The sequence below is a fragment of the Leopardus geoffroyi genome, chromosome B2 (genome assembly GCF_018350155.1).
Source record: "Leopardus geoffroyi isolate Oge1 chromosome B2, O.geoffroyi_Oge1_pat1.0, whole genome shotgun sequence".
NCBI lineage: Eukaryota > Metazoa > Chordata > Mammalia > Carnivora > Felidae > Leopardus > Leopardus geoffroyi.
Genome location: NC_059332.1, coordinates 50,267,165 through 50,293,407, shown reverse-complemented (window position 1 = coordinate 50,293,407; position 26,243 = coordinate 50,267,165). Strand labels below are relative to the sequence as shown.

The window sequence follows — 26,243 nt, the reverse complement described above, 5'->3', positions numbered from 1 at the left end:
GGCCATGGAGGCAGTGACTTTGGAGGTGGACATGCAGATGTCCCCTCCTCCTCCCTGGTGTCCCTAGACCCCATCTCTTTGTCACCAGCCCTGAAGTGCACTAGAGCGGAGACCGGCACCGAACCACACGCCCTCCCTCGTGCGGGTGGCAGGATGGGGGCGTGCTGGCGCCCAGGGTGATGGCCAGGGGAGCTGTGGGGTTCCTGCCCTGGTCTCCCGCTCTGCCCTGAGGCGACTCCCGAGCCCACCGCCCTGTCCCTCCGCAGGCTCTGTGTGCTGCTGCTGGTGTGTGCTGCCCAGGCCTGGCTCATGTGGCGCTTCATCCACTCCCAGCTGCGACACTGGCGGGAATACTGGAATGAGCAGAGTGCCAAGCGGAGAGTCCCAGCTGCCCCCAGACTGCCGGCCAGGGTCGTCAAGAGGGAATCTGGTGAGTGCTGGGCCCGTGGGCAGGTAGACACAGAAGTGGGTCTGGGATGGGTGGGGAGGGGCCCGGGCTCGGCTCCTCCACCTCCACCCAGACCAGCCCTGCCGCTCCCCTGTCCTTCCCTGGGGCCCTGGGTCCTCAGCCCCTGCCGGGGCCTAACTGGCACGTGGCTGGGCGTGGGCCAGGGACACTTTGTGGGTGAGGCTGGCCGCGGTGGGGCAGGGCAGCAACCGGCTGGGGAGCTGTGGCCGGAAGCATGTCCTCGAAGTGGCTTCTGAACCCCAGCCAAGATCTGCCGCCTCTGTTCCCTGTGCAGCCCAGCAGCCCTGTCCTCACCTGCCCTCTTGCTCCGCATCTCGGCATCCCCCGCCTCCCAGGCCGCTGGCTCCTCTCCTGTCTTCAAGAATGACTAGGGGCGATACAGTGCTGGGTGGGCGGAAAGGGTGGGACGCCCGCTTTGCCTCTGGCCCTGGCCATGCTCCAGTAACTGCCCGCCCCTGCCAGGTCCCAGGCCCACTGGCAGCCCTGCACGTTCTGTGCAGCCCGGGGGCCTGTCTGCACCGGGCTCTGTTCCCTGACTCACCTGCCTTGCTCCAGGTGTGGCCTGCTTGGCAAGGGCTCCCGTGTGTTTGAACCAGACACGTGCGGGGCTGGGTGTGACGAGTCAGGCCTGGCTGGGAGGGGATGTGGGGCGTGAAGCTGCAGCCAGATTGACTTTGAGCAAGCACATGGAGGTGTTTTCCACAACAGTAAAAAGCACAGTTTTTTTCTGCCAGAGGAGTATCAGGCCTCTGAGTAATGCCTGTCCCTACAGCCTCTCTACCTCCTCTCCACTCTCCCTTCCCAGGGAATGGTCGTGGAAGTGGGCTGGTGCCCTGTGGGGGAGAGAAACTGAGGCCCCTGGCAGCGTCAGTGCGATTCCACCTAGGATCTGGTTCCAGCCTGAGGCCTGGGCGAGCAGGCGGGCGGGCCCCGGCCTGTTCCTGGGTTACTATATGTCATCCCAGCCGCCTCCTGCTAAAGGACAGTCAGAGACCAACCACCTTTAGCAGAGTCACGTTGAGGGGAGCAAGGGCCTCCTGGGAGCGTCTACTGGTTTCCCGTCTTGGCAGGAAGCTGCAGCCAGGCATCCCCTTGGCTGGTCCCCATGTGCAAGCTCGGCCCTCACGGGCCCCTCTCCTGTTCCAGTCCAGGCAGGAACACCACGTGTGTCTGTCTCCCTTCACTTCCTAGGTTACCATGAAAATGGAGTAGTGAAAGCGGAGAATGGGACCTCCCCACGGACTAAGAAACTCAAGTCTCCTTGAGGCCAAAGTGCTGGAACAGGGATCCTCTCATGGGGGCACGGCAGGGAGGTTGGGGAGCCCGGCCCCTGCCACTGCCTTCCCCCTCCTGCTCCTGATGCTCCATCTCAAGCAGCAGGAACCTGTCTTCAAATGGGGCTTTTCCTTTCTTTCTTTTTGGCGTTCTTCTCTTACTCCTCCATAAACCATTCTCAATAAAACCAAAACTCTTCCTTCTTTCTCTCCCTTAAGCCACCTCACGTCCTTGCCTCTGTCCTGTGTTGGGTTTTCTAGAAGCCCAGGCCCTCATGGTTATCTTTTTGCTTGCCTCCTCTTTCTCTTCCTTCACGGCTGCTGCTTTTTACTTCTCTCACCGTATTGTGCAATTTTTCCGTGTCTGATTTTTACAATGAGAGGGAGCTCAAGTTGCAGTGAGTCCTGGCCATCCACCACCCAGCTTCAGTCCCCAGGACTTGTCAAAGCCAGAAGCCTCGTGCCAAGGAGCCTCTGCCTGGGGCCACTAGCAGGCCCACCCGAGGGCCCCATGTTCGCGCGAGGAGAGGAGAGACCAGCCCTCTTGGATCATAATCTCCTAGGTGCTGATTAACTGAGATGTATGATTCCAGTTCCACACGCACCAGCTGGAGGCCCGGCATAGCCACTGCTCCTTGGAATTGCCAAGGCATTTGGCTGTGGGGCATGGAGACCTGGTCCAGAAAGATGGTGTTAACCGTGTTGGGTCCCGTGACTCGAGACGGCTTACCGGTGGCTGGTCCTGGACGGGGGCCGGCCTGCCCTCGCTCCGCCGGGGAGGTGCTGAAGGAGGACAAGTCTCCCCACCCTCTAAAGCAAGAACAAAGCGTACTGAGCAGCAGGCTCCTCTGGAAAGGTAACGGCGGCAGAGGCGATGGAGCTGTTGTCCTCAGCCTTTCTTCAGCCCCAGCTACAGCTGCTTTTTCAACCGTTCACCAGCATCCAAAACCAAATCCAAACCACAGTGAACAGACCAGCCTGACGGACGCTGGTCCTCAACCCCAGACCCAGACAGCCCTGTCAGGGCTGGCCTCGCTACCTGACTTCATCTCTCTAGCTGCAGGAACATCCGAGTCCCCCACTCGTCCCCTGGTGCCCCAGAGAGGGTCACTGGTCCACATCCCCTCTGGCCCCATCTGTCGTGTATTCTTCGGCAAGGTCGTTGTCATCCTCCGATGTCTGTCCAGCGCACCTCCAGCATTTGAGACTGAGAGCAGGACCGATTTGGAATCGGTCTGCAGGGTAGATGAGCAAACTCCACTCTACCACTGTGCCACTGGGGGGCCTCTGCCCTGTCCCTCACATATCCTTTCCCTGTGCTCCACCCAAAGACAAGGCCTCCAAGCCCATGTAGGGCCTGGTTTGGACTTCGGGAAGGGGTTAGGCTTTCAGAGGTCCTAATTAAGAACTCTTGAATTCTGCATTAAGGTGCTGGGGAGTGATTCTTGGGGGGCATAGAAATGTTAGTATCCTTTGATGTGCTGGTCCTCTTTCTGATGCCACAGTAGAAGCCAAACCTTGGGTTATTATCCTAAAAGGGGGGAGATGGGTTTTTTCATCAGGGCAACTCCTCCTCCATGTCCCTTTTATCAGCAATACATTGGATTTTCCAGTGACTGAGGGAGTTGTACCCTCCTCTGTCCAGGATAAGGTAGAAATGGCAAAAGCTACCCTTGGCTTCTGATTACCCTTTAGGAAGTGGGACGGCGCTTTTGGAGATCTGCATCTCTCCCATCCTCGTCTGACACTTCCTGGGCTGCAGAGCAGAATGTCGCTAAAAGGGTACTTGGAATCAACCCTGCAGACCCGAGCCAGGACCCTTTAGCCATTCGGCCAAATACCCTGCTGAGGCTGCGTTCGGGCTCCTTACCTTGACTGGAGATGGAGGGGCATTCAGCCAGCAGCCTCCAACCTGCCCGTCAGCCTCACAGCCCTTCCTGGTCCTCTCCTGGCTGTGTCTCGGGCAGCAACCTGCCTCCTGTGAGGGGCCACTCAGGTGAGCCCCAGTTAGTTTTCGGTGGGTATGCAGTAGGCTGCAGGTCTGGGAGGTGGGGAGAGTGGCCCCAGGCATGCCATCAGGCAGCCCCCTTCTCCTGTAGGTGTGCTAGGTGTTTGTGGTCAGAGACTACATGGCTTCGTGCTCCCTCAGCCTCCTGCAAACTTCTGGCTCTGTGGTAGGTATGATTCAGAACTGGTACCACCACTCCAGGGGTCTGGGTCAACCTAGGTTCCCTGAGACCATGACTGAGGCTAGCATGTCACTAGCAAGGCCTCTGGGATGATTTGAGAGGAGACGGGATGAGAGTAAATGTAGGGTGCTTTGTCACCCCACTGGCATCCCCGCCACATGTATTTCAGAGCAGAGCCCGGGCTTTGGCAGGCTGGCTCAAAGCATGTTGCCGAAATAACTCCATCCTGTGAGCTTGTTGTGCTGGCTTGTCCTGATTTGGCCACTTGGGCTGTCGTCTTCCGTCTTCTACACGCTCTCCTGTTCCCAAAGTGCCAAGCCATCTGGGAAGGCCCTGCCAGACAGCTCCGAGCTTGAGAGGCTGGCTCAGCAAGAGCAGGAGAACAGATGCTCATCTACCTCAGCCAACATCCGCCTCTCTCTCTAAACATCCCTGGCCAGCACAGGTGTGGCAGGTGGCAGTGGGCAAGAGAGGCAGGCTGTGTGGTGGACAGGAGGGCCCTGTGCTCCTCAGGTTCAGTGGTGGGAAAGTTATTTTTACCATCTAGGCTCTGATAGCTGCACTGTTAAGTGACATGTGTTCCTTTTGAAGGTAGGGGAAGGTTCTAGAGGAAAGGGAAGCAGGCTGAGCCAGGAGGGGAGCTGCTTCTCCCCCATTCTAGTCCATTCTAACCCCGTGTGTGTGTGTGTGTATCTGGGCCAACAGATGTAAATGGTTGCCGAGAACCGTTTCTGTTTCTGTCCCCAGGCAGAACTTACTGACATTTCAGAAACCAAAATTGACATCTGTACTCTGGCCACCTTTGCAGATGCTTCTCTTGACTAGAATCCCTGGGACCCTCGAAACCCCTAAAGCTTGGGTGGGGTATTCTCCCAGGGGGTGTGCATCTCGATTTTCTTTAGGGACCTTCTTCCTTAGCGGCCTTTGATTTTTTTTTTTTTTTCCTAAGTGGTGAATAAGAGGTAGGGGCAGAGAGTACACCCTCCCAAGATTCCACAATAGAAAATTCTCCCTGGATGCCTCTTTAAATTTGAAGTGGCTTGCCAGGCCACACGTGGCTAGGGAAGGCTCAGCTTTTGGATTTACATCACAGGTTTCAGCCTTCCCTGTCCGTTTCCCCTGGGCCTGGACAGCACTCACTTCCTTTGCTGAGTGCCTGGGAGACCCAAGTGAGCAGAGTTGTTCCATAATGGAAGGTGTGCTGTGGTCTTGGGAGGTGGGAAGATAGAGTGGTCTTCCTTCCCTCCCACTGCCTCCCAGCCCACAACCCTGCTCCTCAGAAGGGCGCAGGGTCATTGTCAGATGGTGAGACACTTAAATAGAATCCCTCTTCAGCCGGAGGCTGGCCCAATGAGCAAGCCTTCATCGGCTTCACTGTCTTTACTCCGGGTCTCTTCTCTCCTGCCTCCCCCCCACTCGTTTTTATAGATGTCTCAACAGCGTCGAGACTTCCATGTTCCGTTCTCTGTGTTCAGCAACCCCCGAGAGTTTGTCCTGAGCAGACCCTCCTCCTTGCTGTACAAGTGCCTTACTTGCCATGTGGTCTTCTGGCCTTGGCTTGCACTGCCAGCTGCCAGGCCTCTAGGGTGGTCTGTCCTGTGCAGCCAAGGACACCGGACCCTGGGATATCACATGTAAAAGGGACATGGATTGTGACAGTTTGGCCTCACTCGTCTCGGTCCCCTCCCCCCATCGTGTTGGGGTATGTGGTCAGTTCTAGGTTGTTTCTGGTTTCTCCTTTGTGTCGGTTTTCTGGCCCACAGGGGTGGCTGCAGTCACCTGTGCCTCCTACCCATGGAAGGAAGCCTGGTGGCCTCCAGGGACACTGAGTGCCCTGTGAACCCTGCTCTGCCAGCACCCCCCACCCCTAGTTTAAAAAGAAAGGTGCCCTGGCTGTAACCTCTTCCACTCTGTTTTGTCTCCCATTCAACCCACAGTTTGTATGGTAAAGGTGTTAGTCACAAGTGTCGGCCCGCAGATGCCCATTTGACAGCGGGTCTAGTGTGGCTGTTGCAGTCTCCTTGCGCTCCAAACTCAGTGTTACCTATGTTCACAGCGGCTGCCTGCCGTCCCCTTGCTCTTCCGGGCTGTGCAATAACTCTCCCAGCCGGTGGTCTTTCCACAGGCCTTGCTGTCCCTAAACACCCTGCAGTTGGGGAGGGAAGGGACCCATGGGAGGGCGGTCGACATCCCTTACAGAAGAAATGTGCACCACTTCCCGTGTTGCTGCCCTTGTCTTCACCCTGGGTGGGTTTCTGTGGCACTCGAATAGAGCATCGTAGCATCACCTTAGAAGTTCGTGTATTTTTTTTTTTTTAATCTGTTGAAAAAAAAAAAACATCCTCATGATGGGGCATTAAATAAGTCCATGTCTGGGAAGTAGATCTGCTGTGACCCCTGAGATGTCACCATCACTCTGTCTAAAGGCGTTCTAGAGTTTCTTGTTTGCGTGGAGAGGAAGCAGCTTGTGCGGAGATGCGGCCACGCAGGGACAGCCCTGCTCACCCGGTAGGAGCGGGCTGGCATCGTAAGTGCCACTGTTGCCTTGGGGGCGGATTCCCGTGTTTCTGTGATGAGACCATACACCTCACGTGTCTGTCCCTCTGGTTTAACAAACAGCTGAAGGACAAGCTGAGGCCGCTGGTGCTGCCTGAGCAACTCCTAATGCAAATGTGGACAAAGTGTCTTTTTGTTTTCTACTTTAGCCTGTTCACGTTATGGACCAAATTTCAACAAGGAACTCAAGGAAAATTTGTACCTGCCGTATTTATGCTTTCATGTAAAAGGGTTTTTTTTTTTTTTTTGGAGGGGGGGGTCTTTTTATTTTCAGTGAACTTTTTTCAAAATCCTTTTCCACCGTTTCTGTCTGGTTTTAAAACAAATTGCAGTTTTGTATGGATTTTTTTTTAATGTACATTTCGAAAAAAATCAAATATTTTTGAAATAACTGAATAAAAGGCATAGAATTATCAGTCTAATTGTCTCTGGTATAATTACTTTTATTCCTTTTTAATCTGGATGCTTACATTTGCTTTCACTTGGAAAATAATTTTGTGTCAATTTTAGCCTCATTTTTCACTGTATGAGTTCTTTCTCATATCTTTTTGAACTGTGTTCATCTTGGTCATGTGAATGAGGGAATTGTAAGGATGGAGAAAGTTACATGCAGTGTGCATAGTAACGAGCATTTTTGAGTCTGTATCAGACTATAAAAACGGAAAGGAGTTTTCTTGACCTTGAGTTTGTAGCTCTCACAAGGAAGTGCCGTGGACTTGATGCCTACTATGGTGTGAGGTCACTGGCTCGGAGAAGACGGAAGAAGGTGTGTGTGGAATCTTGGTGCCGGTGCTGAGCAGTAGTGGTGACAATGGAGGGCAGTGGGGGCTGCCGGTGCCAGTTGTAAGGCCTGCTCTTGGCTGCAGTGGTCTGTGTTTTCCAGAACCATCTTCTGAGAGCTCAGGAGAGGAGTGGTTACAGCTGGCAGTCAGCCATGGACACCACAGGGTGTGAGGATTACCCAGGAAGGGTTCACCTGAGGTCAAGGTGAGTGGCACTCACAGAGGTCAGGCTTTGGCTCAGACTTGGGTTTCAGTCTGGCTCTGCCAGAAGCAGCTAGGTGGCCCCAGGCGGTTAACCTTTCTGAGCCCATTTGCTTACATGTGGGGTTTGTGTGCTTGTTGCTTGTTTTTGCAGGCAGCAGTGCTGGCGAGATTTAGGGATAGTGAGTGCTGTTCATGCTACAAGCACTCAATTTTTTTTTTTTTTTTTTTTTAAAGAGGCACACTTCTGTGCCAGCAGGACATTAAGGAGTCCCTCATCCAAGTGACCCTTGATTCTCTGGAAACTGTTTCGAGAGGGCTTCTCCACCTGGTGGTCCCAAATACCCTCAGTGCCTATAGATATGGGTTTGATACACGTTAATTCGATGGTATATTCAAGGCCCCCTAGTAGTGCAGACAGAGTCCAGGCCCAGGGCCTGGGTAGTGGCTTCTTTTAGCTGGCCACCAGGGAGGGGAGACGAAGGAGGTCGTTTCTCCCTATAGTACTGCTTGCTGCAGGCTAACGCTCAACTCTTCCATCATCTAGGCCAGGACGCCAGATGCGTGTCGGGTGTGACTGCAGTGTAAGTGACCTCAAATGGCCGCACCGCCATTCGGGATTTCAGTAGGAAAAACGATTTGCTCGGACTTGAGTGGCGCCTGTACTCGGCCATCTCATGTAAACTAGCAGGGCTGAGCACAGCCCTGCTGTGTGTGGATGACAGAAGTGACCTGCTAGCTCTGGTCGTCTGCACCTGGTGATGGTGCTGGCAGATGGCACCTTCCCATCTTGGGGAGACTTGGAAAGTGAGTGGTAAGTGGATCGTGAGCCCAAGTCATACACGTGAATGCTGCCTACTGTGCTCAGCACGGCCGTGAGGCACTTCTGACGGCTGCAGCAGGCTAACATTTTCATCCTGCTCCCCATGACAGTGGGGAGGGTGCCAGGAGTCCAAGAAGAAGAAATGTCGGATCGGACAGAAGGGCTACGAGCACTTGGATCTCAAAGGGTGGGTAAGAGGATTTTTTCCTAATGTCTCCATTTAAGCCAAAGACAGAAGTCGGCAAGGATCTCTGCTGCAGCTGGTGCAGAGCCACCAGGGACTTGAAGCAGGCCCAGAGTCTGGTGAACCTCCCTCCTGCGGGGGCGGGGGAGAAATTGATGGAGTGTGGATTTCTTGAGAGGGGCCATCAGTGCTGTAGGTCCACAAGCTCCGTGACAGAGGTGCTTTAACAGACTCAGGGCTTACCCATATCCCCTGGAGTTTAGAGAGCGTGAGGTTTAGGGTGCCTGCTTCTCCCCTAAAGTGAGTCTCCAGGAGAGGGACTGTCTGAGCTGCTTAACTGCAGAGCCCTGAGAGCAATCTAAATGGATACAGAGGGAAAGAGTGGATCTGGAAGCGTTAGCCCAAGGAGGCCCCACATGTAGGGCCTCCTGAGAGGATGAGAGGGAGCCTGGAGGGAATGTACTACTGGAACCGGGCACGTTGGAGACTGGGCCATCTGTATCCGAGAATGGCACTCTGGGAGGTTTTCTGGGGGAAAGTGTCCTGAGAACTCACAAGAGCTGCCTTGGGAGAGAGAAAGAGCCAGCTTTTCGGCACATGACACACAGAAGGTCCTGGTCCAGTTAGGACTTTACTGGCCACAGAAATAAGACTTTGCCCCTTTCCTCTGGTGTCTACTCCCTAACCCTTCCCAGACATTACAAAGGCCAGAAACAGTAGTATGGCAGGTGGGAAGGGGAAGGAGCAGAAAGGAAGGAAGGAGAAACCCACCATAGCTGCCCCAGCACCTACCCATCCTTCCTCCCTCTTTCCTCTCTCTCTCTCTCTCACTCACACACACACATACTAGACTATGTGTATCTAAGCTTGACCAGGCCTGATCTGGGCATGCAGGATAGAGCTTAGTATTTTCACTTTAGACTGAAATGGACTTCTGAACACTTGAAAATAATACTTTCAATAGTAATGAGTGACTGGGGGTAAAAAATTTTAAATTGGGTGGTTCTTGAAATCTTGACCTGGAGCAGAAAAACTCAACATGTACTATCTTACAGAACTTTTAGCAAGCTAGTTCGAGGTGGCTTGGTTCAGCAACAGAGGAAGAACTGTGGGAAGTTACCCAGCACTTCCGAGGCCAGGTATCCTGGATCTTGTATCAACAACTCCCACTCATTCACACCACTGGCTGGGCAGCAGGGAGGAGCGGGAGCTGGTGGCTGACTTCAACTCTGGAGCAGCCATGGTTCTAAAAACTGAGTCAGAGCTCACAGATAACCAGTAACTGTTTTTCCTCCCGTCTCAAGGCCAGGTTCTCTAAAAACAGGGATTTTATATATATTCTCTAAAAGCAGCATGTGTGTAGATGTGTGTGTGTGTGTGTGTGTATAAAATTATTAACTATAGTTCAAATCAAGAAATACATTTTCTATTATGACGCAGTAAATACATCCTCAGCTGAAACAAAAGTTTCATGAAACAGTATATACCTACTATTTGTATTACACTCTCATATTTTCTGTTCTATTCCATTTTTGTTTAAACACAGGTCTAATGGGCCTATAGCCATAGTTTGCCAATGTCTATTTCCCTGCAATGCCGGGGTAAGTAGGCACATGGCCGGGGGCATCGGCTTGCAGCAACAGCAGTCTGTGTGCTGTCTATACCCCAAGTGATGCTTCTCCTGGCAAAATCTAGTTTTTCTCCTGCTCTTAATCATTCTACACCTGTATGAGGATTGTCCAGAGAAACAGAACCAATGGAATGTATATAGACAGAAAGATGATTATTATAAGAATTGGCTCACATGATTACGGAGGCTGACAAAGCCCAAGATTTGCAGCAAGCAGGCTAGAGACCCAGGAGAGATGATGGTGTAGTTCTGGTATGAAGGCCAGGCCACCAGGCTTGAGACCCAGGATGAGCCAGTGTTTTAGTTTGAGTCCAAAGGCAGGAAAAGGTTGTCCTAGTTCAAAGGCAAGCAGGAGGAATTCTTTCTTACTTCGGGAAAGCACAGCCTATTCAGGCTTTCAGGGGAGTGGGTGAGGCCCACCCACACCAGGGAGGGCAATCTGCTTTACTCATTCTATAAACCCAAATGTTAATCTCATCCAGAAACAGTCACATCCAGAAAAATGACCCCAAGGCCCAGACAAGTTGACACATAAAATTAACCATCACAATATCCCTACCCCTACCTCACTAAATAAGGTACTATCTGAGCTCTTTAAAGATCCAATTTAATTTAGACTTTAGTATTAAAATATAGGAACCAAAAAAACAACTTTAAGAGTTCTGTAAATGCCTCTCTGAAAAGTAGAAGGTGTTTCAAAATGTAGGTCCAACCTCCAAACGATACCGCATTCTCTCATCAGCCAGGTCCGTTTGAAAAAGCACGAACAAAGTTAGAGTAGTTAATCTTGTCTTCTCCATGAGAGCACACCCTGATCAACTGCAGGAGAGAGCAGAGAGCAAGTGAGGCAGAGCTGCGGGGTACGCTTGTTAATAACAATCCCCAGCCTTTGTAAACCAGGTCAGAGTTTATATCAGAGGATTCCAAAATGGTCCTGTGAACCTGCCAGGTAGCTCAGATGTTATCCCCATCTTAAACTTTATGAAATTGAAGCTCAGATGGAATAAAAGGCCTGCCTGGGATTTCAGGACTAACATTTGTAAGCACATTGCCATTTCCAAAGCACTTTTAATTATTTTTATATTCAAATACGAGCTTTGTCCACCCAGCCTGCACAGAGTAAAACTCTTAAAATAGCAAGCTGCTATTATCATCGCCTAACAAAAGAATCCAGTTACGTCACTGCTCAAACCAGGTCCCCCGAAATGCAGCTGTGGGTGATGGTAGATTTCTAGATTTGCTGTGGTCACCTTTACAAAATGTGCGAACCCATGCCGTCCACACCTTCCCCCCCTCGCCCCCCTCCACTTCCCACTGACTGCAGTTCCTCTCTCGCTAGGTCATGGATGGCACACGTGACTTAAAAGCTGGGCACACTATCACTCTGAGATTTGGGAAGCCAAAGGGGCATTTGCCCAGGTGAACACCTTCTCTCCTGTCTCCTGTACTCCCTGCTAATGTCCTGATTAATGAAAAATCCTCATCTCTGATGTAGCCCCTCCAGCACCATGCAGACAGCCTTCCCTAAGTGAGTCTTCAGTTCTGAACATCACTTTTTGCTAAAAGATCTTTAAGAAGGTCTACAGCACTTCAGTGTTTTTCATCAGTGAGAAGTCTCCATGAAAAGTCACAGTCCTTGGCAATTGTGCGAGAAATTTTGTTCTGAGTTCCAGGGAAACCCAAGCTTCCTGGGAATTTATAATGAAAAAAGGCACAAAACACCTTCTTTTACTCACTTATGAAAATTCTAGAAGGAGACTGGCCATGTCCTTCCTCCATTTGCATCTGGCCATGCGTGACCCCTTACCAATAGACGTCACTGCCCCTGGCAGTGATCATGCCCTCTTCCATGATGGCTAGACTGCTGGGCTAATGTAAGCATCACCATGAAGGGTGTCATAGGCTGCCCACCATTCTGCTCAACCCAGTTACCTTTGAGTCTCCCCTCGGGGCTGCCTCTCTAGGATCACCTCTGTGGCGTCTCCTTCAGCCCAGAAATGACTCATCAGCCACCCTGTGCTGTCTAGCCCCTATCCACTTAAACAGAGTCCCTGCTGCAGCCATTAGGAATGAACATCAATGCGAAAATCCAGGGGAAACACCATAACCAGAACTGAATAGGAGATCTGATTTGAAAACCTTTAAGTTTCCCATTAAAACAAAATGCATGCAATTGCCTTTGGGAGAGAACGAACGGTGTTCAGCCTCTGCAGTCACCCAGAAGAGCAATTCATACTGACCTCCTTAATCAAAGAATCATCAACTGGAAGGTGGAGAGAGTCACAGATTTTAAAGAACATTTCTTTGTCCACATATCCTGAAGCTTCCTTGTCATAAATTTGAAATGCTTCACGAATGTTGTCTTTGCATGGATGATGTTTCAGTTGCTTTTGGATTGTGTCTATTAATGCTTCCAGTTCTTGCTCACCCGGATCCTCTTTAGTTTGCTTGCTGTAGACAAAGGAAGGAAATGCCTGGCATCTTATTTATACTTGATCAGTCTCATCTCAGTGACCAAAGTTCTCATTTGGTGAAGTGGGGGAAGCTTCTAATGGCAAGCGGCTTGGACACTGAGCTGGCCAATAACGGAATGCTTGCCTGCAGGGGCTGGCTGATGACTGACCCCCACAGGAAGGCCTGATTAGGGGGTTTCTGAACTGAAGCCCAGCCTCCCTGGCTGCCACCTGTTAAATCACTGCACCACAAAGAGCCAAATCTCCCACTGTGGCAGCCTCACCAAGTTCGGTGTTTGTGCGAATCATCTGCTGCTGCTTAATGCTGATGCAGGTCTACATGGTCTGTTATCTCATCTAAAACTAAGGGAGTTTAAAAAAAATTACACACAGCAATCTGTTGTACTTTTAACATTCCCTCTCCAGTTCATTCTGAATTTTGTGACAGTGGATTGAGAAGTTTAGGCTTAGCATTTACTGAAATGAGAGATGAGTAACACAGAGCATTAGAAAGAAGGCGGTCTATCCTTTCAAACCACAACCAGGATAAGCAGAAGCCCAATTCATTTCCTTTGAACACAAAGGTACCATTACACAAATAAAGACTTTTAGAGCTGGAAAAGACATTTCATCTTTATAAAGGCATTTTGGGATAAAATGAGACCGCAATAAACTCAGAAACCCTTTCTCAATGATGAAAAAACAGACTTGAAGACCCAGATGTCACGTCAGAGGCAGGACCAGAACAGACATCTCACTCGGGTTCTGACATGTTCTTTCAAGGATGCCCACCACCTCTCACCTACCCTCCCCCTCCACACCATCACAGTACCAGTCTACCATGGCTTTCCTGTTCCTATTTCCTTCTGCATAGGATAGTCAAAAGGTTCACTGTTCCAAATGGCCTCTTTTAACTTCATTCCCTTTTGAACCACTGGCGACCCTTGCTGGGGAAGGCATAAAGTGCTACAGCCTTTCAGGGACAATTTAGAAAACATGAAGCAAAAGCCCAGCAAAGAATTTCAAATAATTTATCCTAAGGAAATAATCATGAGTTGTATACAAGGATACATCTAATAAAGCAGTTTTGAGACAGCCTAAATGTCTAAAAAGATTGTCCAAAAATCAGAATTTGGTTAAACAATATCCCCCAAACAATCAGGCAATATAAAAATCATGCGGCATGGACAATGTTGCAGAAAGAATAGACAGATGGGTGAGAAAATCAATGTGTAAAAGTGTATACAGAAGGCTACATTTTGCATCAAAGTTGTGAGGGGAATAAGAACATACAATTAAATCCACTTACATTGTGCAAAGAAACTCTGGGAAGAGATTTTAAAACCAATGAAGTAGGTAGTTAGCTATGGAGAATGGAGAGTAACAAGCAGGTGGATGGAAGATGGGGCAGGAATAAAACTTTTCATTTGCCCTTCAAATATATATATTATAACATATAACTCATGTCAATTATATATTACATTATATATAACTCATATATATCATATGATATATAACTCATGTGAATATAATACCTACTCTAAAAATTATCAATGCTCCATAAAATATTTCATATCAGAAATGTTCATGATATGCAAAAAGCTAATTAAATATTACAGGATTACTCCACTTTATATGCATATTAAAGCAATATTGGAAGTAATCATCTCTGGGTTATGGGATTTTAAGGAATATTTTTATTTCTATTTCCTAAATTTTTACTCCATGAATGTTATTATGGGCATGTGTTACCTTTATAGTAAGACAAAAACAATATAAATTGCAATAATGAAAATCTCTAGTATCTAAATGCTGCCTGGCATTATTGAAGCAGAATATATTTACCTGATGGGTACACCTCCAGTCATATATACTAAATTATGAATGATTGCCTGGGCGCTATTTTAGTGGCAGAAAGCAGTGAAACCTCAATCTTCCATATCTTCCCAGGAGTTAGAGCCATAGAGCATATATATTTGAAATGTGATCATCCATTCACTTTGGGAAAGAGAAGATAACCCTCCCTTCCCTGAAGGGGCCAGATGTTTAATACTGCTTCATACAATAGGGAAATGTCAATGGCATCTGCTGCCTTTGAGTATGCTGGAGTAAATTCAAACAGAGCTTGCCACAGGTGGTGCTGTTTACGACAGAGCTAGTGAGAGTTCTAGCCCCGATGTTATTGAGGGGCCTAAAACAGGGCCCCTTCTCTAGGACAGCTGCAACATTGTTCCACATGTTAACAAGGGAACACAGGGGCCAAATGGTCATCCTTAATGGGGACCGCCGACTGAGAGAGGTGGCTGGGTTCCCAGCACACGAGGTGCAGACTCTGTGCCAACCCCTCCGATGCCCTTCTTTTTCTTTCCACAAAAGCAAACATGAGTTTTATGGGGCGATTAATCTCCCATAGGTAAAAAAAAGACGTCATGGTTTTCATTCCACTCTTAGACTATTTTCCTAGGGGCAACCTGGCAAAGCCCTCTACTTAGCAAGAAAGAACTAAATGGAATTCACATATTTTCTCCAACAGCAAAGAGACTGCAGTTTTGTTCTTTCTTATATTTGGGGGCAGGGTGGAGAGCAGTGGGCAACTCTATGATTTGTCAGAACTTTAAAGTGTGGCCATTTTGACTGCAAAGGTTCAGCGTCAACCCCTTAGCCTGACTTTAGCTCTTGATCCATGATCAAATGTCTCCCCTTGGCCCCAGTGGTAAACTCACTTCCAGGGCAGGCAGCCCCTTGCCTAGAGACCTTAGAGTGGTCAGGGAGCTGAGTAACAACCTCCTCGATTTTTTGGTGCTTTTCTCTGGTGAGAGAGAAGAAATTGTAGTAAGAGCATGAGCTCTAGAATCTGACTGGTTCAATAGCTGTTTTACCACTTAAAGCCTGCATGATCTTAAGTAGATTACCTAACTGCTCTATGCCTCAGTTTCATTATCTGTCATAGGGGAGTTTGAAAGGAAGCCACCTCATAAAGATTGCTTTGAGAATTAAATGAACTATTACATATAAAGCACTTAGTACCTGACATAGCAAGTGCACACAAATGTCAGCTTTGAACAAAGTTCTTTTCACAGTCCTAGTAGAAATAGTCACTCATCTAACAACTATTTATTGAACATGTTTGGCTGAGTACGACAAGGAACCAGTTTCTAGTAAGGATCCCTGCTCTCCAGAAGGGAATTAAGACATGGACTTTAAAGTCGCTCACAGGGGCACCTGGGTGGCTCAGTCGGTTGGGCGTCTGACTTCGGCTCAGGTCATGATCTCACGGTCCGTGGATTCGGGCCCCGCATCGGGCTCTGGGCTGACAGCTCAGAGCCTGGAGCCTGTTTCGGATTCTGTGTCTCCCTCTCTCTCTGACCCTCCCCTGCTCATGCTCTGTCTCTCTCTGTCTCAAAAAAATAAATAAAACGTAAAAAAAATAAATAAATAAATAAATAAAGTCGCTCACAGAAGGGAGAAAATGACCATTAGGGGTTATGTAGGGGAGGTACAAAGCCTGAGAGGATCACCAAGGGCTGAACTGGGAGATGGTCTTGAAGGATGTGAGGGCTTGGACCTGCTGAACGAAATAAAGGAACTTCAGACAATGGGAACAGCCTGAGAAAAGGCATGAAGAAAGGAATGCCGGAGGTTGGTATAATAAACCTGTTTGTCTGGAGTGCAGTGTGTGTGGAAAGGTAAGCTGGAACTCGAAGTTCAATGGTCATTTGGAGACACACTATGAAGGTTCTTGGTGGAACCTGGAAAGTTCAGACTAAGAACTTTAGAACTTTGTTTTTAAGTATATATATATACATATATATTTATATATATATGTGTATATATATACATATACACACATATATATACACACACACACACACACACATACATACAATGGAGTATTACTCGGCAATCAAAAAGAATGAAATCTTGCCATTTGCAACTACATGGGTGGAACTAGAGGGTATTATGCTAAGCGAAACTAGTCGGAGAAAGATAAATATCATCTGACTTCACTCATATGAGGACTTTAAGATAGAAAACAGATGAACATAAGGGAAGGGAAGCAAAAATAATATAAAAACAGGGAGGGGGGCCAAAACATAAGAGACTCTTAAATATGGAGAACAAACAGAGGGTTACTGGAGGGGTTATGGGAGTGGGGATGGGCTAAATGGGTAAGGGGCATTAAGGAATCTACTCCTGAAATCATTGTTGCACTATATGCTAACTAGGATGTAAATTAAAAAAATTAAATGAAAATTAAAGGAAAGAAAAATTAATACCAGTCCTTCTCAAACTCTCCAAAAAAAAAATATATATGTGTAGGTGTATATATATATATATATATATATATATATATATATATATGTGTGTGTGTATATATATATATGTATGTATATATGTGTATATATATATATATATATATATATATATATATATGGAGAAGGAAACACTTCCAAACTTATTTTATGAGGCCATTATTACCCTGATACCAAAGCCAGTCAAGGTCCCTTAAAGAAAATTACACACCAATATCTTTGGTGAACATGGATGCAAAAATCTTCAACAAAACACTAGCAAACCAAATTCAACAGCACATTAAAAGGATCATACACCATGATCAAATGGTAATTATCCTTTTTATGCAATGATGGTGCAACATACACAAGTCAGTAAATGTGATATACCACATTAACAGAATGAAGAATAAAAATCATGCATACATGGTCAACTAATCTTTGACAAGGGTGCCAAGAATACACAATGGAGAAAGGACAGTCTCTTTAATAAATGGTGCTGGCAAAACTGAGTATCCACAGGCAAAAGAATGAAAATGGATCTCGATTTAAGATAACAAAAATTAATTCAAAATGGATTGAAGACTTAAACGTAAGACCTGGAACTGTAAAACTCTTAGAAGTAAACAAAGGAAAGCTCTTTGACATTGGTTTTGGCAATGATTTTTTTGATAGGACACCAAAAGCACAGTCAACAAAAGTAAAAACAAATAGAACTATTTCAAACTAAAAAGCTTTTGCACAGCAAAAGGAATAATCAACAAAATGACAAGGTAATCTATGAAATGGGAGAAAATATTTACAAGCTGTCTTAGTCTGTTCAGGGTACTATAACAAAATACCAGAGACTAGGTAGCTTATAAACAACCAAAATTTATTTCTCACAATTATGGAGGCTAAAAGCCCAAGATTATGGCACCACAGATTCCACATGGTGGCTAGGGAAGGCTCTCTCTTTGGTTCAGAGACAGTATCTTCTCATTGTGTCCTCATGGTATAAGGGGGCTAGCAAGTTCTCTGGGGCCTCTTTTATACAAGCACTAATCCCATCCATAGGACTCTCATGACCTAATCGCCTTCCAGAGGCGATTAAGAGTTCCAGATGAACTCTTAATATGGATGAAGATATCAACACATAGGGGCGCCTGGGTGGCTCAGTTGGTTAAACCTCCAGATATGGCTCAGGTCATGATCTCCCAGTCTGTGGACTCGAGCCCCACATCAGGCTCTGTACTGACAGCTCAGAGTCTGGAGCTTGCTTCGGATTCTGTCTCTCTCTCTCTCTCTCTCTCTCTCTCTGCCCCTTCCCCACTCACACTCTGTCTCTTTCTCTCTCAAAAATAAATAAACATTAAAAAAATTTTTTTTTGGTATCAACATATAAATTCTGAGAGGACACAAACATTCAGACCATGGCACAAACCATATATCTGATAAGGGATTAATAGCTAAAGTATATAAGGAACTCATACAACTCAATAGCAAAAATGAATGAATGAATAAATAAATAAATAAACAATCCAGTTAAAACATGGGCAAAAGACCTGGATAGACATTTTCCCAAAAAGGATATACAAATGCTAAGAGGCATATGAGAAAGTGCTCAACCTCACTAATTATGAGGGAAATGTAAATCAAAACCACAATAAGATATAACACCTGTTAAGATGGTTATCATCAAAAAGACAAGAGATAACAACTTGGAGAGGATGTGGAGAAAAGGGAACTCTTGTACATTCCCATTGGGAATGTAAATTAGTACAGCCATTATGGAAAAGTTATGGAACTTTCTCAAAAAATTAAAAATAGAACTATCACAGGATCTAGCAATCCCATTTCTGGATATGTATCTGATATCCAGATACATCTGTATGTATCTGTATCCATGATACATCTGTATGTATCTGTATCCATGATACATCTGGATATGTATCTCCAGGACCTCAAGGAGACATCTGCAGTGCCATATTTACTGCAGCATTATTCACAATAGCCAAGATATGAAAATAACCTAAGTGTCCAAAAATGGATGAATAGATTTTAAAAATGTGACACATATATAAAAAACATGGCCCAATAGAATATTATTCAGACATAAAAAGAAGGAAATCCTGCCCTTTGTGACAACACGGATGAATTGGAAGGATATTGTGCTTAGTGAAATAACCCAGAGAAAGACAAATACTGTATAATCTCATTTATATGTGGAATCTAAAAAAAGTTGCACTCATAGAAACCGAGTAGAAGGTGGTTACCAGGGGCCGGGGGAAAGGTGATGTTGGTCAAAGGGTTAAAAAAAAAAAATCAATAACAAGACGAATAAGTTCTGGAGGTCTAATTGTGACTATTATCAACAATACTGTACCATATACTTGCTGTTTGCTACGAGATCTTCAACATTCCCACCACACACACACACACACACACACACACACACACACAAATAAATGGTAGCCAGGTAAGGTGATAGATATGTTAATTAACTTGATTGTGGTAGTCATTCACAATGTATATCAAATCACCATGTTGTAGACTTTAAATACATACACTTATACCTCAATAAAATTGGGGGAGGGGGGAAGTAGTATGATGAATTTGGAGCCAAGTTCCAGGAAGACTGGTCTGGTAATAGTATGTGAAGTGGATTAAGGGAAAAAGAGAATGGACGTGGGAAGATAAGTTGGGAGGTACTGTGGAGGCCTAGGTAAGCAGTGATGGGAGCATGGCAGACATCAGTGGTCCCCTCTTCAATATTCACCCTCTCCCTTTCCTAACAGAGCCTTTATTTTGTTTGGAGCAGCAGTAAAAAGTGGCTCTGTGATGCAGCCCAGACAATGAGATGTCAGCAGAACTTGCTAGGTGGGGCTCCTGGATAAGCCCTTTAAAAACAGGAAAGACGTGGTGAGATTGGCTGTTCAGTCTTTTACCCTTTGTCCTTCCCCTTCTTCCTGCCTGGACTATAATGCAGTGCTAGAGATGGAACGTTCATTTTGTGGCCACAGGGTGAAAAGCAGGAGGACTAAAGCTACTACTTGCTAAGGGTGTCTGAGAAGAGAGAAAAAAACATCGAGTCTCTGTTGGCATTGCAAAGCCACCACACGGGCTCCGGAGTGCTTCCCTCCAGATGTCCTGTTACAGGTTAAGCTAATGTAAATTTGTTTTTGTTGTTGTTGTTATGTGTGGACAAATGCAGCTCCTAACTGACTGAGTGCTTTAGATTAGGAAATGGTGGGGAGAATGAAAAGGAGAAGTCAGAGGCAAGACATATCGTAGAATAAAAGAATTTAGCTTATTGAATATAGTGCAAAACAAAAGAGGTCAAAAGAATCTCAAAGATTTCAAACAAAGATAAATGGAACACTGATGTGATTAAGAGAAAGCAGGCAATTAACATTTATGGCTTGCCTCCTGTGTGTGCAGACACTATGCTGGCACTTGACATATGTTATTACAACACACTGTTATCACAACTTTATGAGACACGCACAGAAAGAAGGAAGAGCAGTTGTGCTCGAAAGTTGGAAACAACAAAGGCGTTTTTTCTTGTTGTACAAATTGTGAGGTGCTGTGGTTCACCTGGATGAAGACACACTGAACAGGCCAACAGGAATCTAGAACTAGCGTCAGGAGAGTGGTTGGGATGGAGAGCAACTTGTTTAGACACTGTGCCACGAGGTGAGAGGAGACTCTCAGGCTTTAGAAAAAGCAAACAAGAGGACCAAAAATAGGACCTTGAGAAATACCAACCTAGTAGACAAAAAGTAGCAAAAAGATACAAAGAATAGAATTCCAGAAGTAGCAGGGGTATCAGAGACTCTGACTTTCTAGAACTCATAAGAGGGTTTCAAAAAGGGGGCTCACCTCATCCTATGGATATACCTAGAAAACACCCACATCAGTGTAAACCCAAAAAAAGACCCAATGGGTGGCAGTATAGATCTCCACAGCTAAATGTAGAGAAGAGGCCACATTAAAGAGGGTAGGAAGGTTAGAGACATGGTCAGCAGCCAAACAGACCCACAAGACTGTCCATGGGAGGGAGGGACTCCAGCAGTGTGGAGAGAAGACAGAAGCAGACCCTACATGAGGTACCCCAGGCAAAGGGGACTCACATGGGGAAGATGAATCCCCACAACATTTGGTTTTCAACACTAGAGAGGCTTAACAATCAATAAAGCTTAACACCTGGAACTTTAAAAATCAGCAGCTTGGCTCTGGGAGAGCCAGGAGGGCAATAGGAAACTGAGTCTACGCCCCTAAAGAGACAGCACAACAAACAGCCGCACCAAGATACAGCATAGAAGCACGTTTGGGGAAGAAAAAAAAAAGCCTGGGGGTATAGAGGAGAGAGATTTGTTTACTAATCTCAGGGTGTGTGCTGGAGGGGCAGGGATCTTTGGCAGACTTCTTTAAGAACAAAAGAGTAGGTACCATCCCCCCCCACCCCCACACCTAGACAACAAGGACACCTGGGGGAACCAGGGCAGTATGAAGACTCTCCACCAAGCTTGCTACCAGCTCACTCTGTTTGCAGGTTCTCCTGTGGACATGACATACCCCTCCTCCATCCAGGACCAGGCGAGAGTTCTCCCCCTGCTGGGTGCAGGTCCCCTTATACAGAAGACCAGCATGGACTTTGCTGGCACTGCACAACCTGCCCCCATGGTCTTCTGGGGACCCGCTCCCTACAGCCTGACCTGGGCAGGAGTCCATCCAAAGTGGTGCCACCAGCCTGCCAGTGCACAAGAAGCCCTGAGAGAGTCCAGCACCACTCCAAAGTGACTCTGCCCCAGGGAGAGGAGAAGATAACTGCACACACTATTTGAGTGCACTGGGGGCAGACACGTGATCTGACTGCAGACCCTTCCCACCAACAAAAGCTTCTCAGTGGAAAACACAGAAAGAGTGCCCTACAGTTCAGTGCTATTGCATCCTTGGCAAATGCCTGGTCTGACTCAACTCAAGTCCCAGGTGGCCCCAGACTTTCACTAACACCACAGGGACCAAACACTGCCATTGCCCACAATGGGAAAAAAGAGCCACTGCGGACAACTGGACTGAAGGCAAATGTGGCTTAGCCATAACAGGAGGGCCCGTGCAACCCACATAGGAGACAGCCCTGAAGCGTCAGGTTCTGGTGAACAGGGGACACAGCACTGCAGGTCACTGCACGACCTCTTCTTCATAAAGCCACTACTTTCAAGAGCAGGAGTTGTAGCTGACTTTTCTAACACATAGAAACAGACACAGAGAGAAAAAATGAGACAGAACAATATGTTCCAAATGAAACAACAGGACAAAATCACAGCAAGAGAGCTAAACAAAACAGAGATAAGTAATATGCCTGAGAGAGAACCTGAAGTCATGTTCATAAAGATACTCACTGAACTTGAGTGGATGACTTCAGTAAGACCCTCGACTAAGAGATAGAAAACATAAAAAGGAACTAATCACAGATGAAGAACTCACTAACTGAAATTAAAAATATACTAGAGGGAATAAACACTAGGCCTGAGGAAACAGAAGAATGAATCAGTGACCTGAAGGACAGAGTAATGGAGAGCAATCAAGCTGAACAGGAGAGAGAAAAAAGAATAACAAAAAATAAAAACAGATTAAGGGAATGCAACAACGCCATCAAACAATAATAACATTCACATTATAGGGATTCCAGAAGGGGAAGAGAGAGAAAACGTGGTAGAAAATGTACCTGAAGAAGAGCTGAAAACTTCCTGAATCTGGGGAAGGAAACAGAAATTTAGACCCAGGAGGCACAGAGAGCCCCAACAAAATCAACCTCAACAGGTCCACACCTAGGCACATAGTAATTTAAATAGCAGAAAGTAATGATAAAGAGAGAATCTCAAAAGCAGCATGAGAAAAGAAACTAGTTACATACAAAGGAACCCCTATAAAGCTATCAGCTAATATTTTAGCAGAAATTTTGCAGGCCAAAGTGCTGAAAGAAAAAAGCCTGCAGTCAAGAATACGCTATGCAGCAAGGTTATCATTCATAATAGAAAGAGTGATAAATAGTTTTTCAGACAAACAAAAGTGAAAAGAATTCATTGCAGCTAAACCAGACCTGCAAGAAATGTTAAACGGGATGCTTTGAATGGAAGTGAAAGCCCATAAGAAGGATTAAGAAAAGTAGGGAGCACTAAAGAAGTAAAATTAAGCATATCTATAAAATCAGTCAAGGGATTAAAAAAAGATAAAAGGATGTAAATTATGACACCATATATCTAGTCATGAAGGGAAGAGGAGCAAAAATTTAGTGCTTTTAGGATGGGTTTCAAATTTAAGTGAACATCAACTTAATATAGACTGCTATAGGCAGAAGATGTTACAATCTTAATAGCAGCCACAAATCAAAAACTGGTAATAGATATTCAAACAATGAAGAGAAATGAATCCAACTACATCACTAAAGAAAGCCAGCAAACTATGAGAGAAGAGAGATGGACTATGTTCCAATCAAAAGACATAGGGTTATGGAATGGATAAAAAAGCAAGACCGTCTATATGTTGCCTATATGACTCATTTCAGATCTAAAGACACCTGCAGATTGAAAGTGAAGGGACGGAAAAGCATTAATCATGCAAATGGCAGTGAAAAGAAAGCCAGGGTCACAATACTTAGACAAAATACACTTTGAAACAAAGGGAACAATCCAACAAGAAGACATAACAATTGTAAATATGTGCACTTAATATGGGAGTACCCAAATACATAAAGCAGTTAATAACAAACATAGAGGAAGTGAATGATAGTAATGCAGTAATAGTAAGGGACTTTAATACCCCACTTACGTCAATGGATAAATCATCCAAACAGAAAATCAACAAAGAAACAGTGGCTTTGAATAACACACTGGACCAGATGATTTAAGAGTACTCAGAACATTCCATCCTAAAACAGCAGATTACACATTCTTTTCAAATGCACATGGAATGTTCTCCAGAATAGACCATATATTAGGCCACAAAACTAGTGTCAACAAATTAAAAAAGACTGAAGTCATACCATGAATCTTTTATGACAACACTATGAAGCTAGAAATCAACTGCGCATGCGTGTGTGCGCGCGCACGCGCACGCACACAAGTCTGGAAAGAACACAAATACATGAAGGCTAAATAGCATGCTACTATGAATGGGTCAACCAAGAAATCAAAGAGGAAATCAAAAATACATGAGATGAATGAAAACAATGGTCCAATACTTTTAGGATGCAGCATAAGTGGTTCTAAGAGGAAAGATTATAGCAATATAGGCCTACCTCAAGAAGTAAGAGAAACCTTAAATAATCAAACTAACCTAGAAATACCTAGGAAAAGAAGAACAAACAAAACCTCAAACCAGTAAAAGTAAATAATAAAGATTAGAGCAGAAATAAACAAAATAGAAACTAAAAAAAAAAAACCCAAAAAACAAAAAAACAAAACAAACCCAAAACAATAGAACAGTACAATGATACCAGGAGCTGGTTCTTTGAAAAGACCAACAAAATTGACAAGCCTGTAGCCAGACTCATAAAAAAATTTAAAAAATAAAAAAAGAACTCAAAACCATAAATGAGAAATAATTGATACCACACAAATTCAAAGGACTGTAAAGGTATATAGTTTTTTATAATATTCTGACAAACTAGACAGCCTAGAAGAAAAAGGAAATTCCTAGAAACATAACCTCCCAAAACTGAATCAGGAAGAAACTGAAAATTTGAACAGACTGATTTCCAGCAATAAAATAGAATCAGTAATCAAAAAACTCCTAACGGGTGCCTGGGTGATTCAGTCCATTAAGGTTCTGACTGCAGCTCAGCTCATGATCGCATGGTCTGTGAGTTCAAACCCTGCATTGGGCTCTGTGCTGACAGCTCAGAGCCTGGAGCCTGCTTCTGAGTCTGTGTCTCCTTCTCTTTCTGCCCCAGCCCCACTCATGCTCTGTTTCTCCTCTGTCTCTCAAAAATGAATAAATGTTAAAAAAAGTATTTTAATTACAAAAAAAACTCCCAACAAATAAAAGTCGAGGGCCAGATGGCTTTACAGATAAATTCTACCAAATATTTAAAGACTTAATACCTATTGTTCTCAAACTATTCCAAGAAATAAAACAGGAAGGAAAGCTGTCAAATTCATTCTATGAGGCCAGCATTACCCTGATACCAAAACCAGATAAAGACATTACAAAAAAAGAGCAGGCCAGTATCTCTGATGAGCATAGATGCAAAATTCCTCAACAAAGTATTAGGAAACCAAATCCAACAATACATTAAAAAAATAATTCACCACAATCAAGCGGGCCCCAGGACGCAAGGCTGATTCAATATACACAAATCGACAAGATACATTACATCTGTAAGAGAAAGGATAAAAACTATGTGATCATTTCAATAGATGCAGTAAAAACATATGATAAAATACAACATCAACTCATGACAAAAACCCTCAACAAAGTAGAGATAGAGGGAACATACTTTAACATAATAAAGGCCATATATGAAAAGCACACAACTAACATCATAGTCAATGGTGAAGAACTGAGAGCTTTTCCCCTAAGATCAAGGATGTTCACTGTCACCACTTTTATTCAACATAGTACTGAAAGTCCTAGCCACAGCAATAAGAGAAAAGAATAAATGGCAACCAAATTGGTAAGGAAGAAGTAAAACTGTCACTATGTGCAGATGACATGATATAGAAAACCCCAAAGACTCTACCAAAAAACCCCTAGAACTGATAAATGAATTTGGTAAGGTCACAGGATACAAAATCAATAGAGAGAAATCCATTGCATTTCTATACACTAATAATGAAGTAGCTGAAAGAGAAATTAAGAAAATAGTTCCATTTACAATTGTATCAAAAATAATAAAATACCTAGGAATAAACTTAACCAAGGAGGTGAACCTGTATTCTAAAAACTATAAAACACTGATGAAAGAAATTGAAGATGACACAAACAAATGGAAAGCTATTCCTTGTTTGTGGACTGGGAGAACAAACACTGTTAAAAATGTCCATACTACGCAAAGCAATTTATACATTTAAATCCCTATCCCTAGATTTATACATTGCAATCCCTATCAAAATACCAAGAGTATTTTTCACAGAAGTAGAATATTCCTAAAATCTGTGTGGAACCACAAAGGACCCCAATAGCCAAAGAAATCTTAAAAAAGAAAAACAAAACTGGAGGTATCACAATCCCAGATTTCAAGACATACTACAAAGCTGTAATAATCAAAGCAGTATGGTACTGGCACAAAAATAGACACATAGATCAATGGAACAGAACAGAGAGCCCAGAAATAAACCCACAATAATATGGTCAATTAATCTTTGACAAAGGAGACAAGAATATACAATACGAGGGCAACTGGGT

General features: G+C 45.3%; 2 protein-coding genes across 3 annotated transcripts in view; one reads left to right on the top strand and one right to left on the bottom strand.

The window, feature by feature from the left end:
• TRAM2 (translocation associated membrane protein 2) overlaps positions 1-6,910 on the top strand; it is an 83,801-nt gene extending 76,891 nt beyond the window's left edge. The window contains exons 10-11 of one of the 2 annotated variants that reach the window (XM_045498526.1): positions 267-430; positions 1,661-6,910. In XM_045498526.1, the coding sequence (XP_045354482.1) occupies positions 267-430; positions 1,661-1,734 (238 nt within the window). In that variant the 3' untranslated portion in view covers positions 1,735-6,910. The remainder of the gene's footprint in view (positions 1-266; positions 431-1,660) is intronic. The other variant, XM_045498527.1, reaches the window with a different exon arrangement.
• Positions 6,911-10,698: 3,788 nt separating this feature from the next.
• The window catches only part of EFHC1 (EF-hand domain containing 1), a 67,565-nt gene continuing 52,020 nt past the window's right edge, over positions 10,699-26,243 (bottom strand). Inside the window, exons 10-11 of the mRNA XM_045498524.1 lie at positions 12,349-12,559; positions 10,699-10,927 (exon numbers count right to left, since the gene is read on the bottom strand). Of these exons, the coding sequence (XP_045354480.1) occupies positions 10,847-10,927; positions 12,349-12,559 (292 nt within the window). The 3' untranslated portion in view covers positions 10,699-10,846. The remainder of the gene's footprint in view (positions 10,928-12,348; positions 12,560-26,243) is intronic.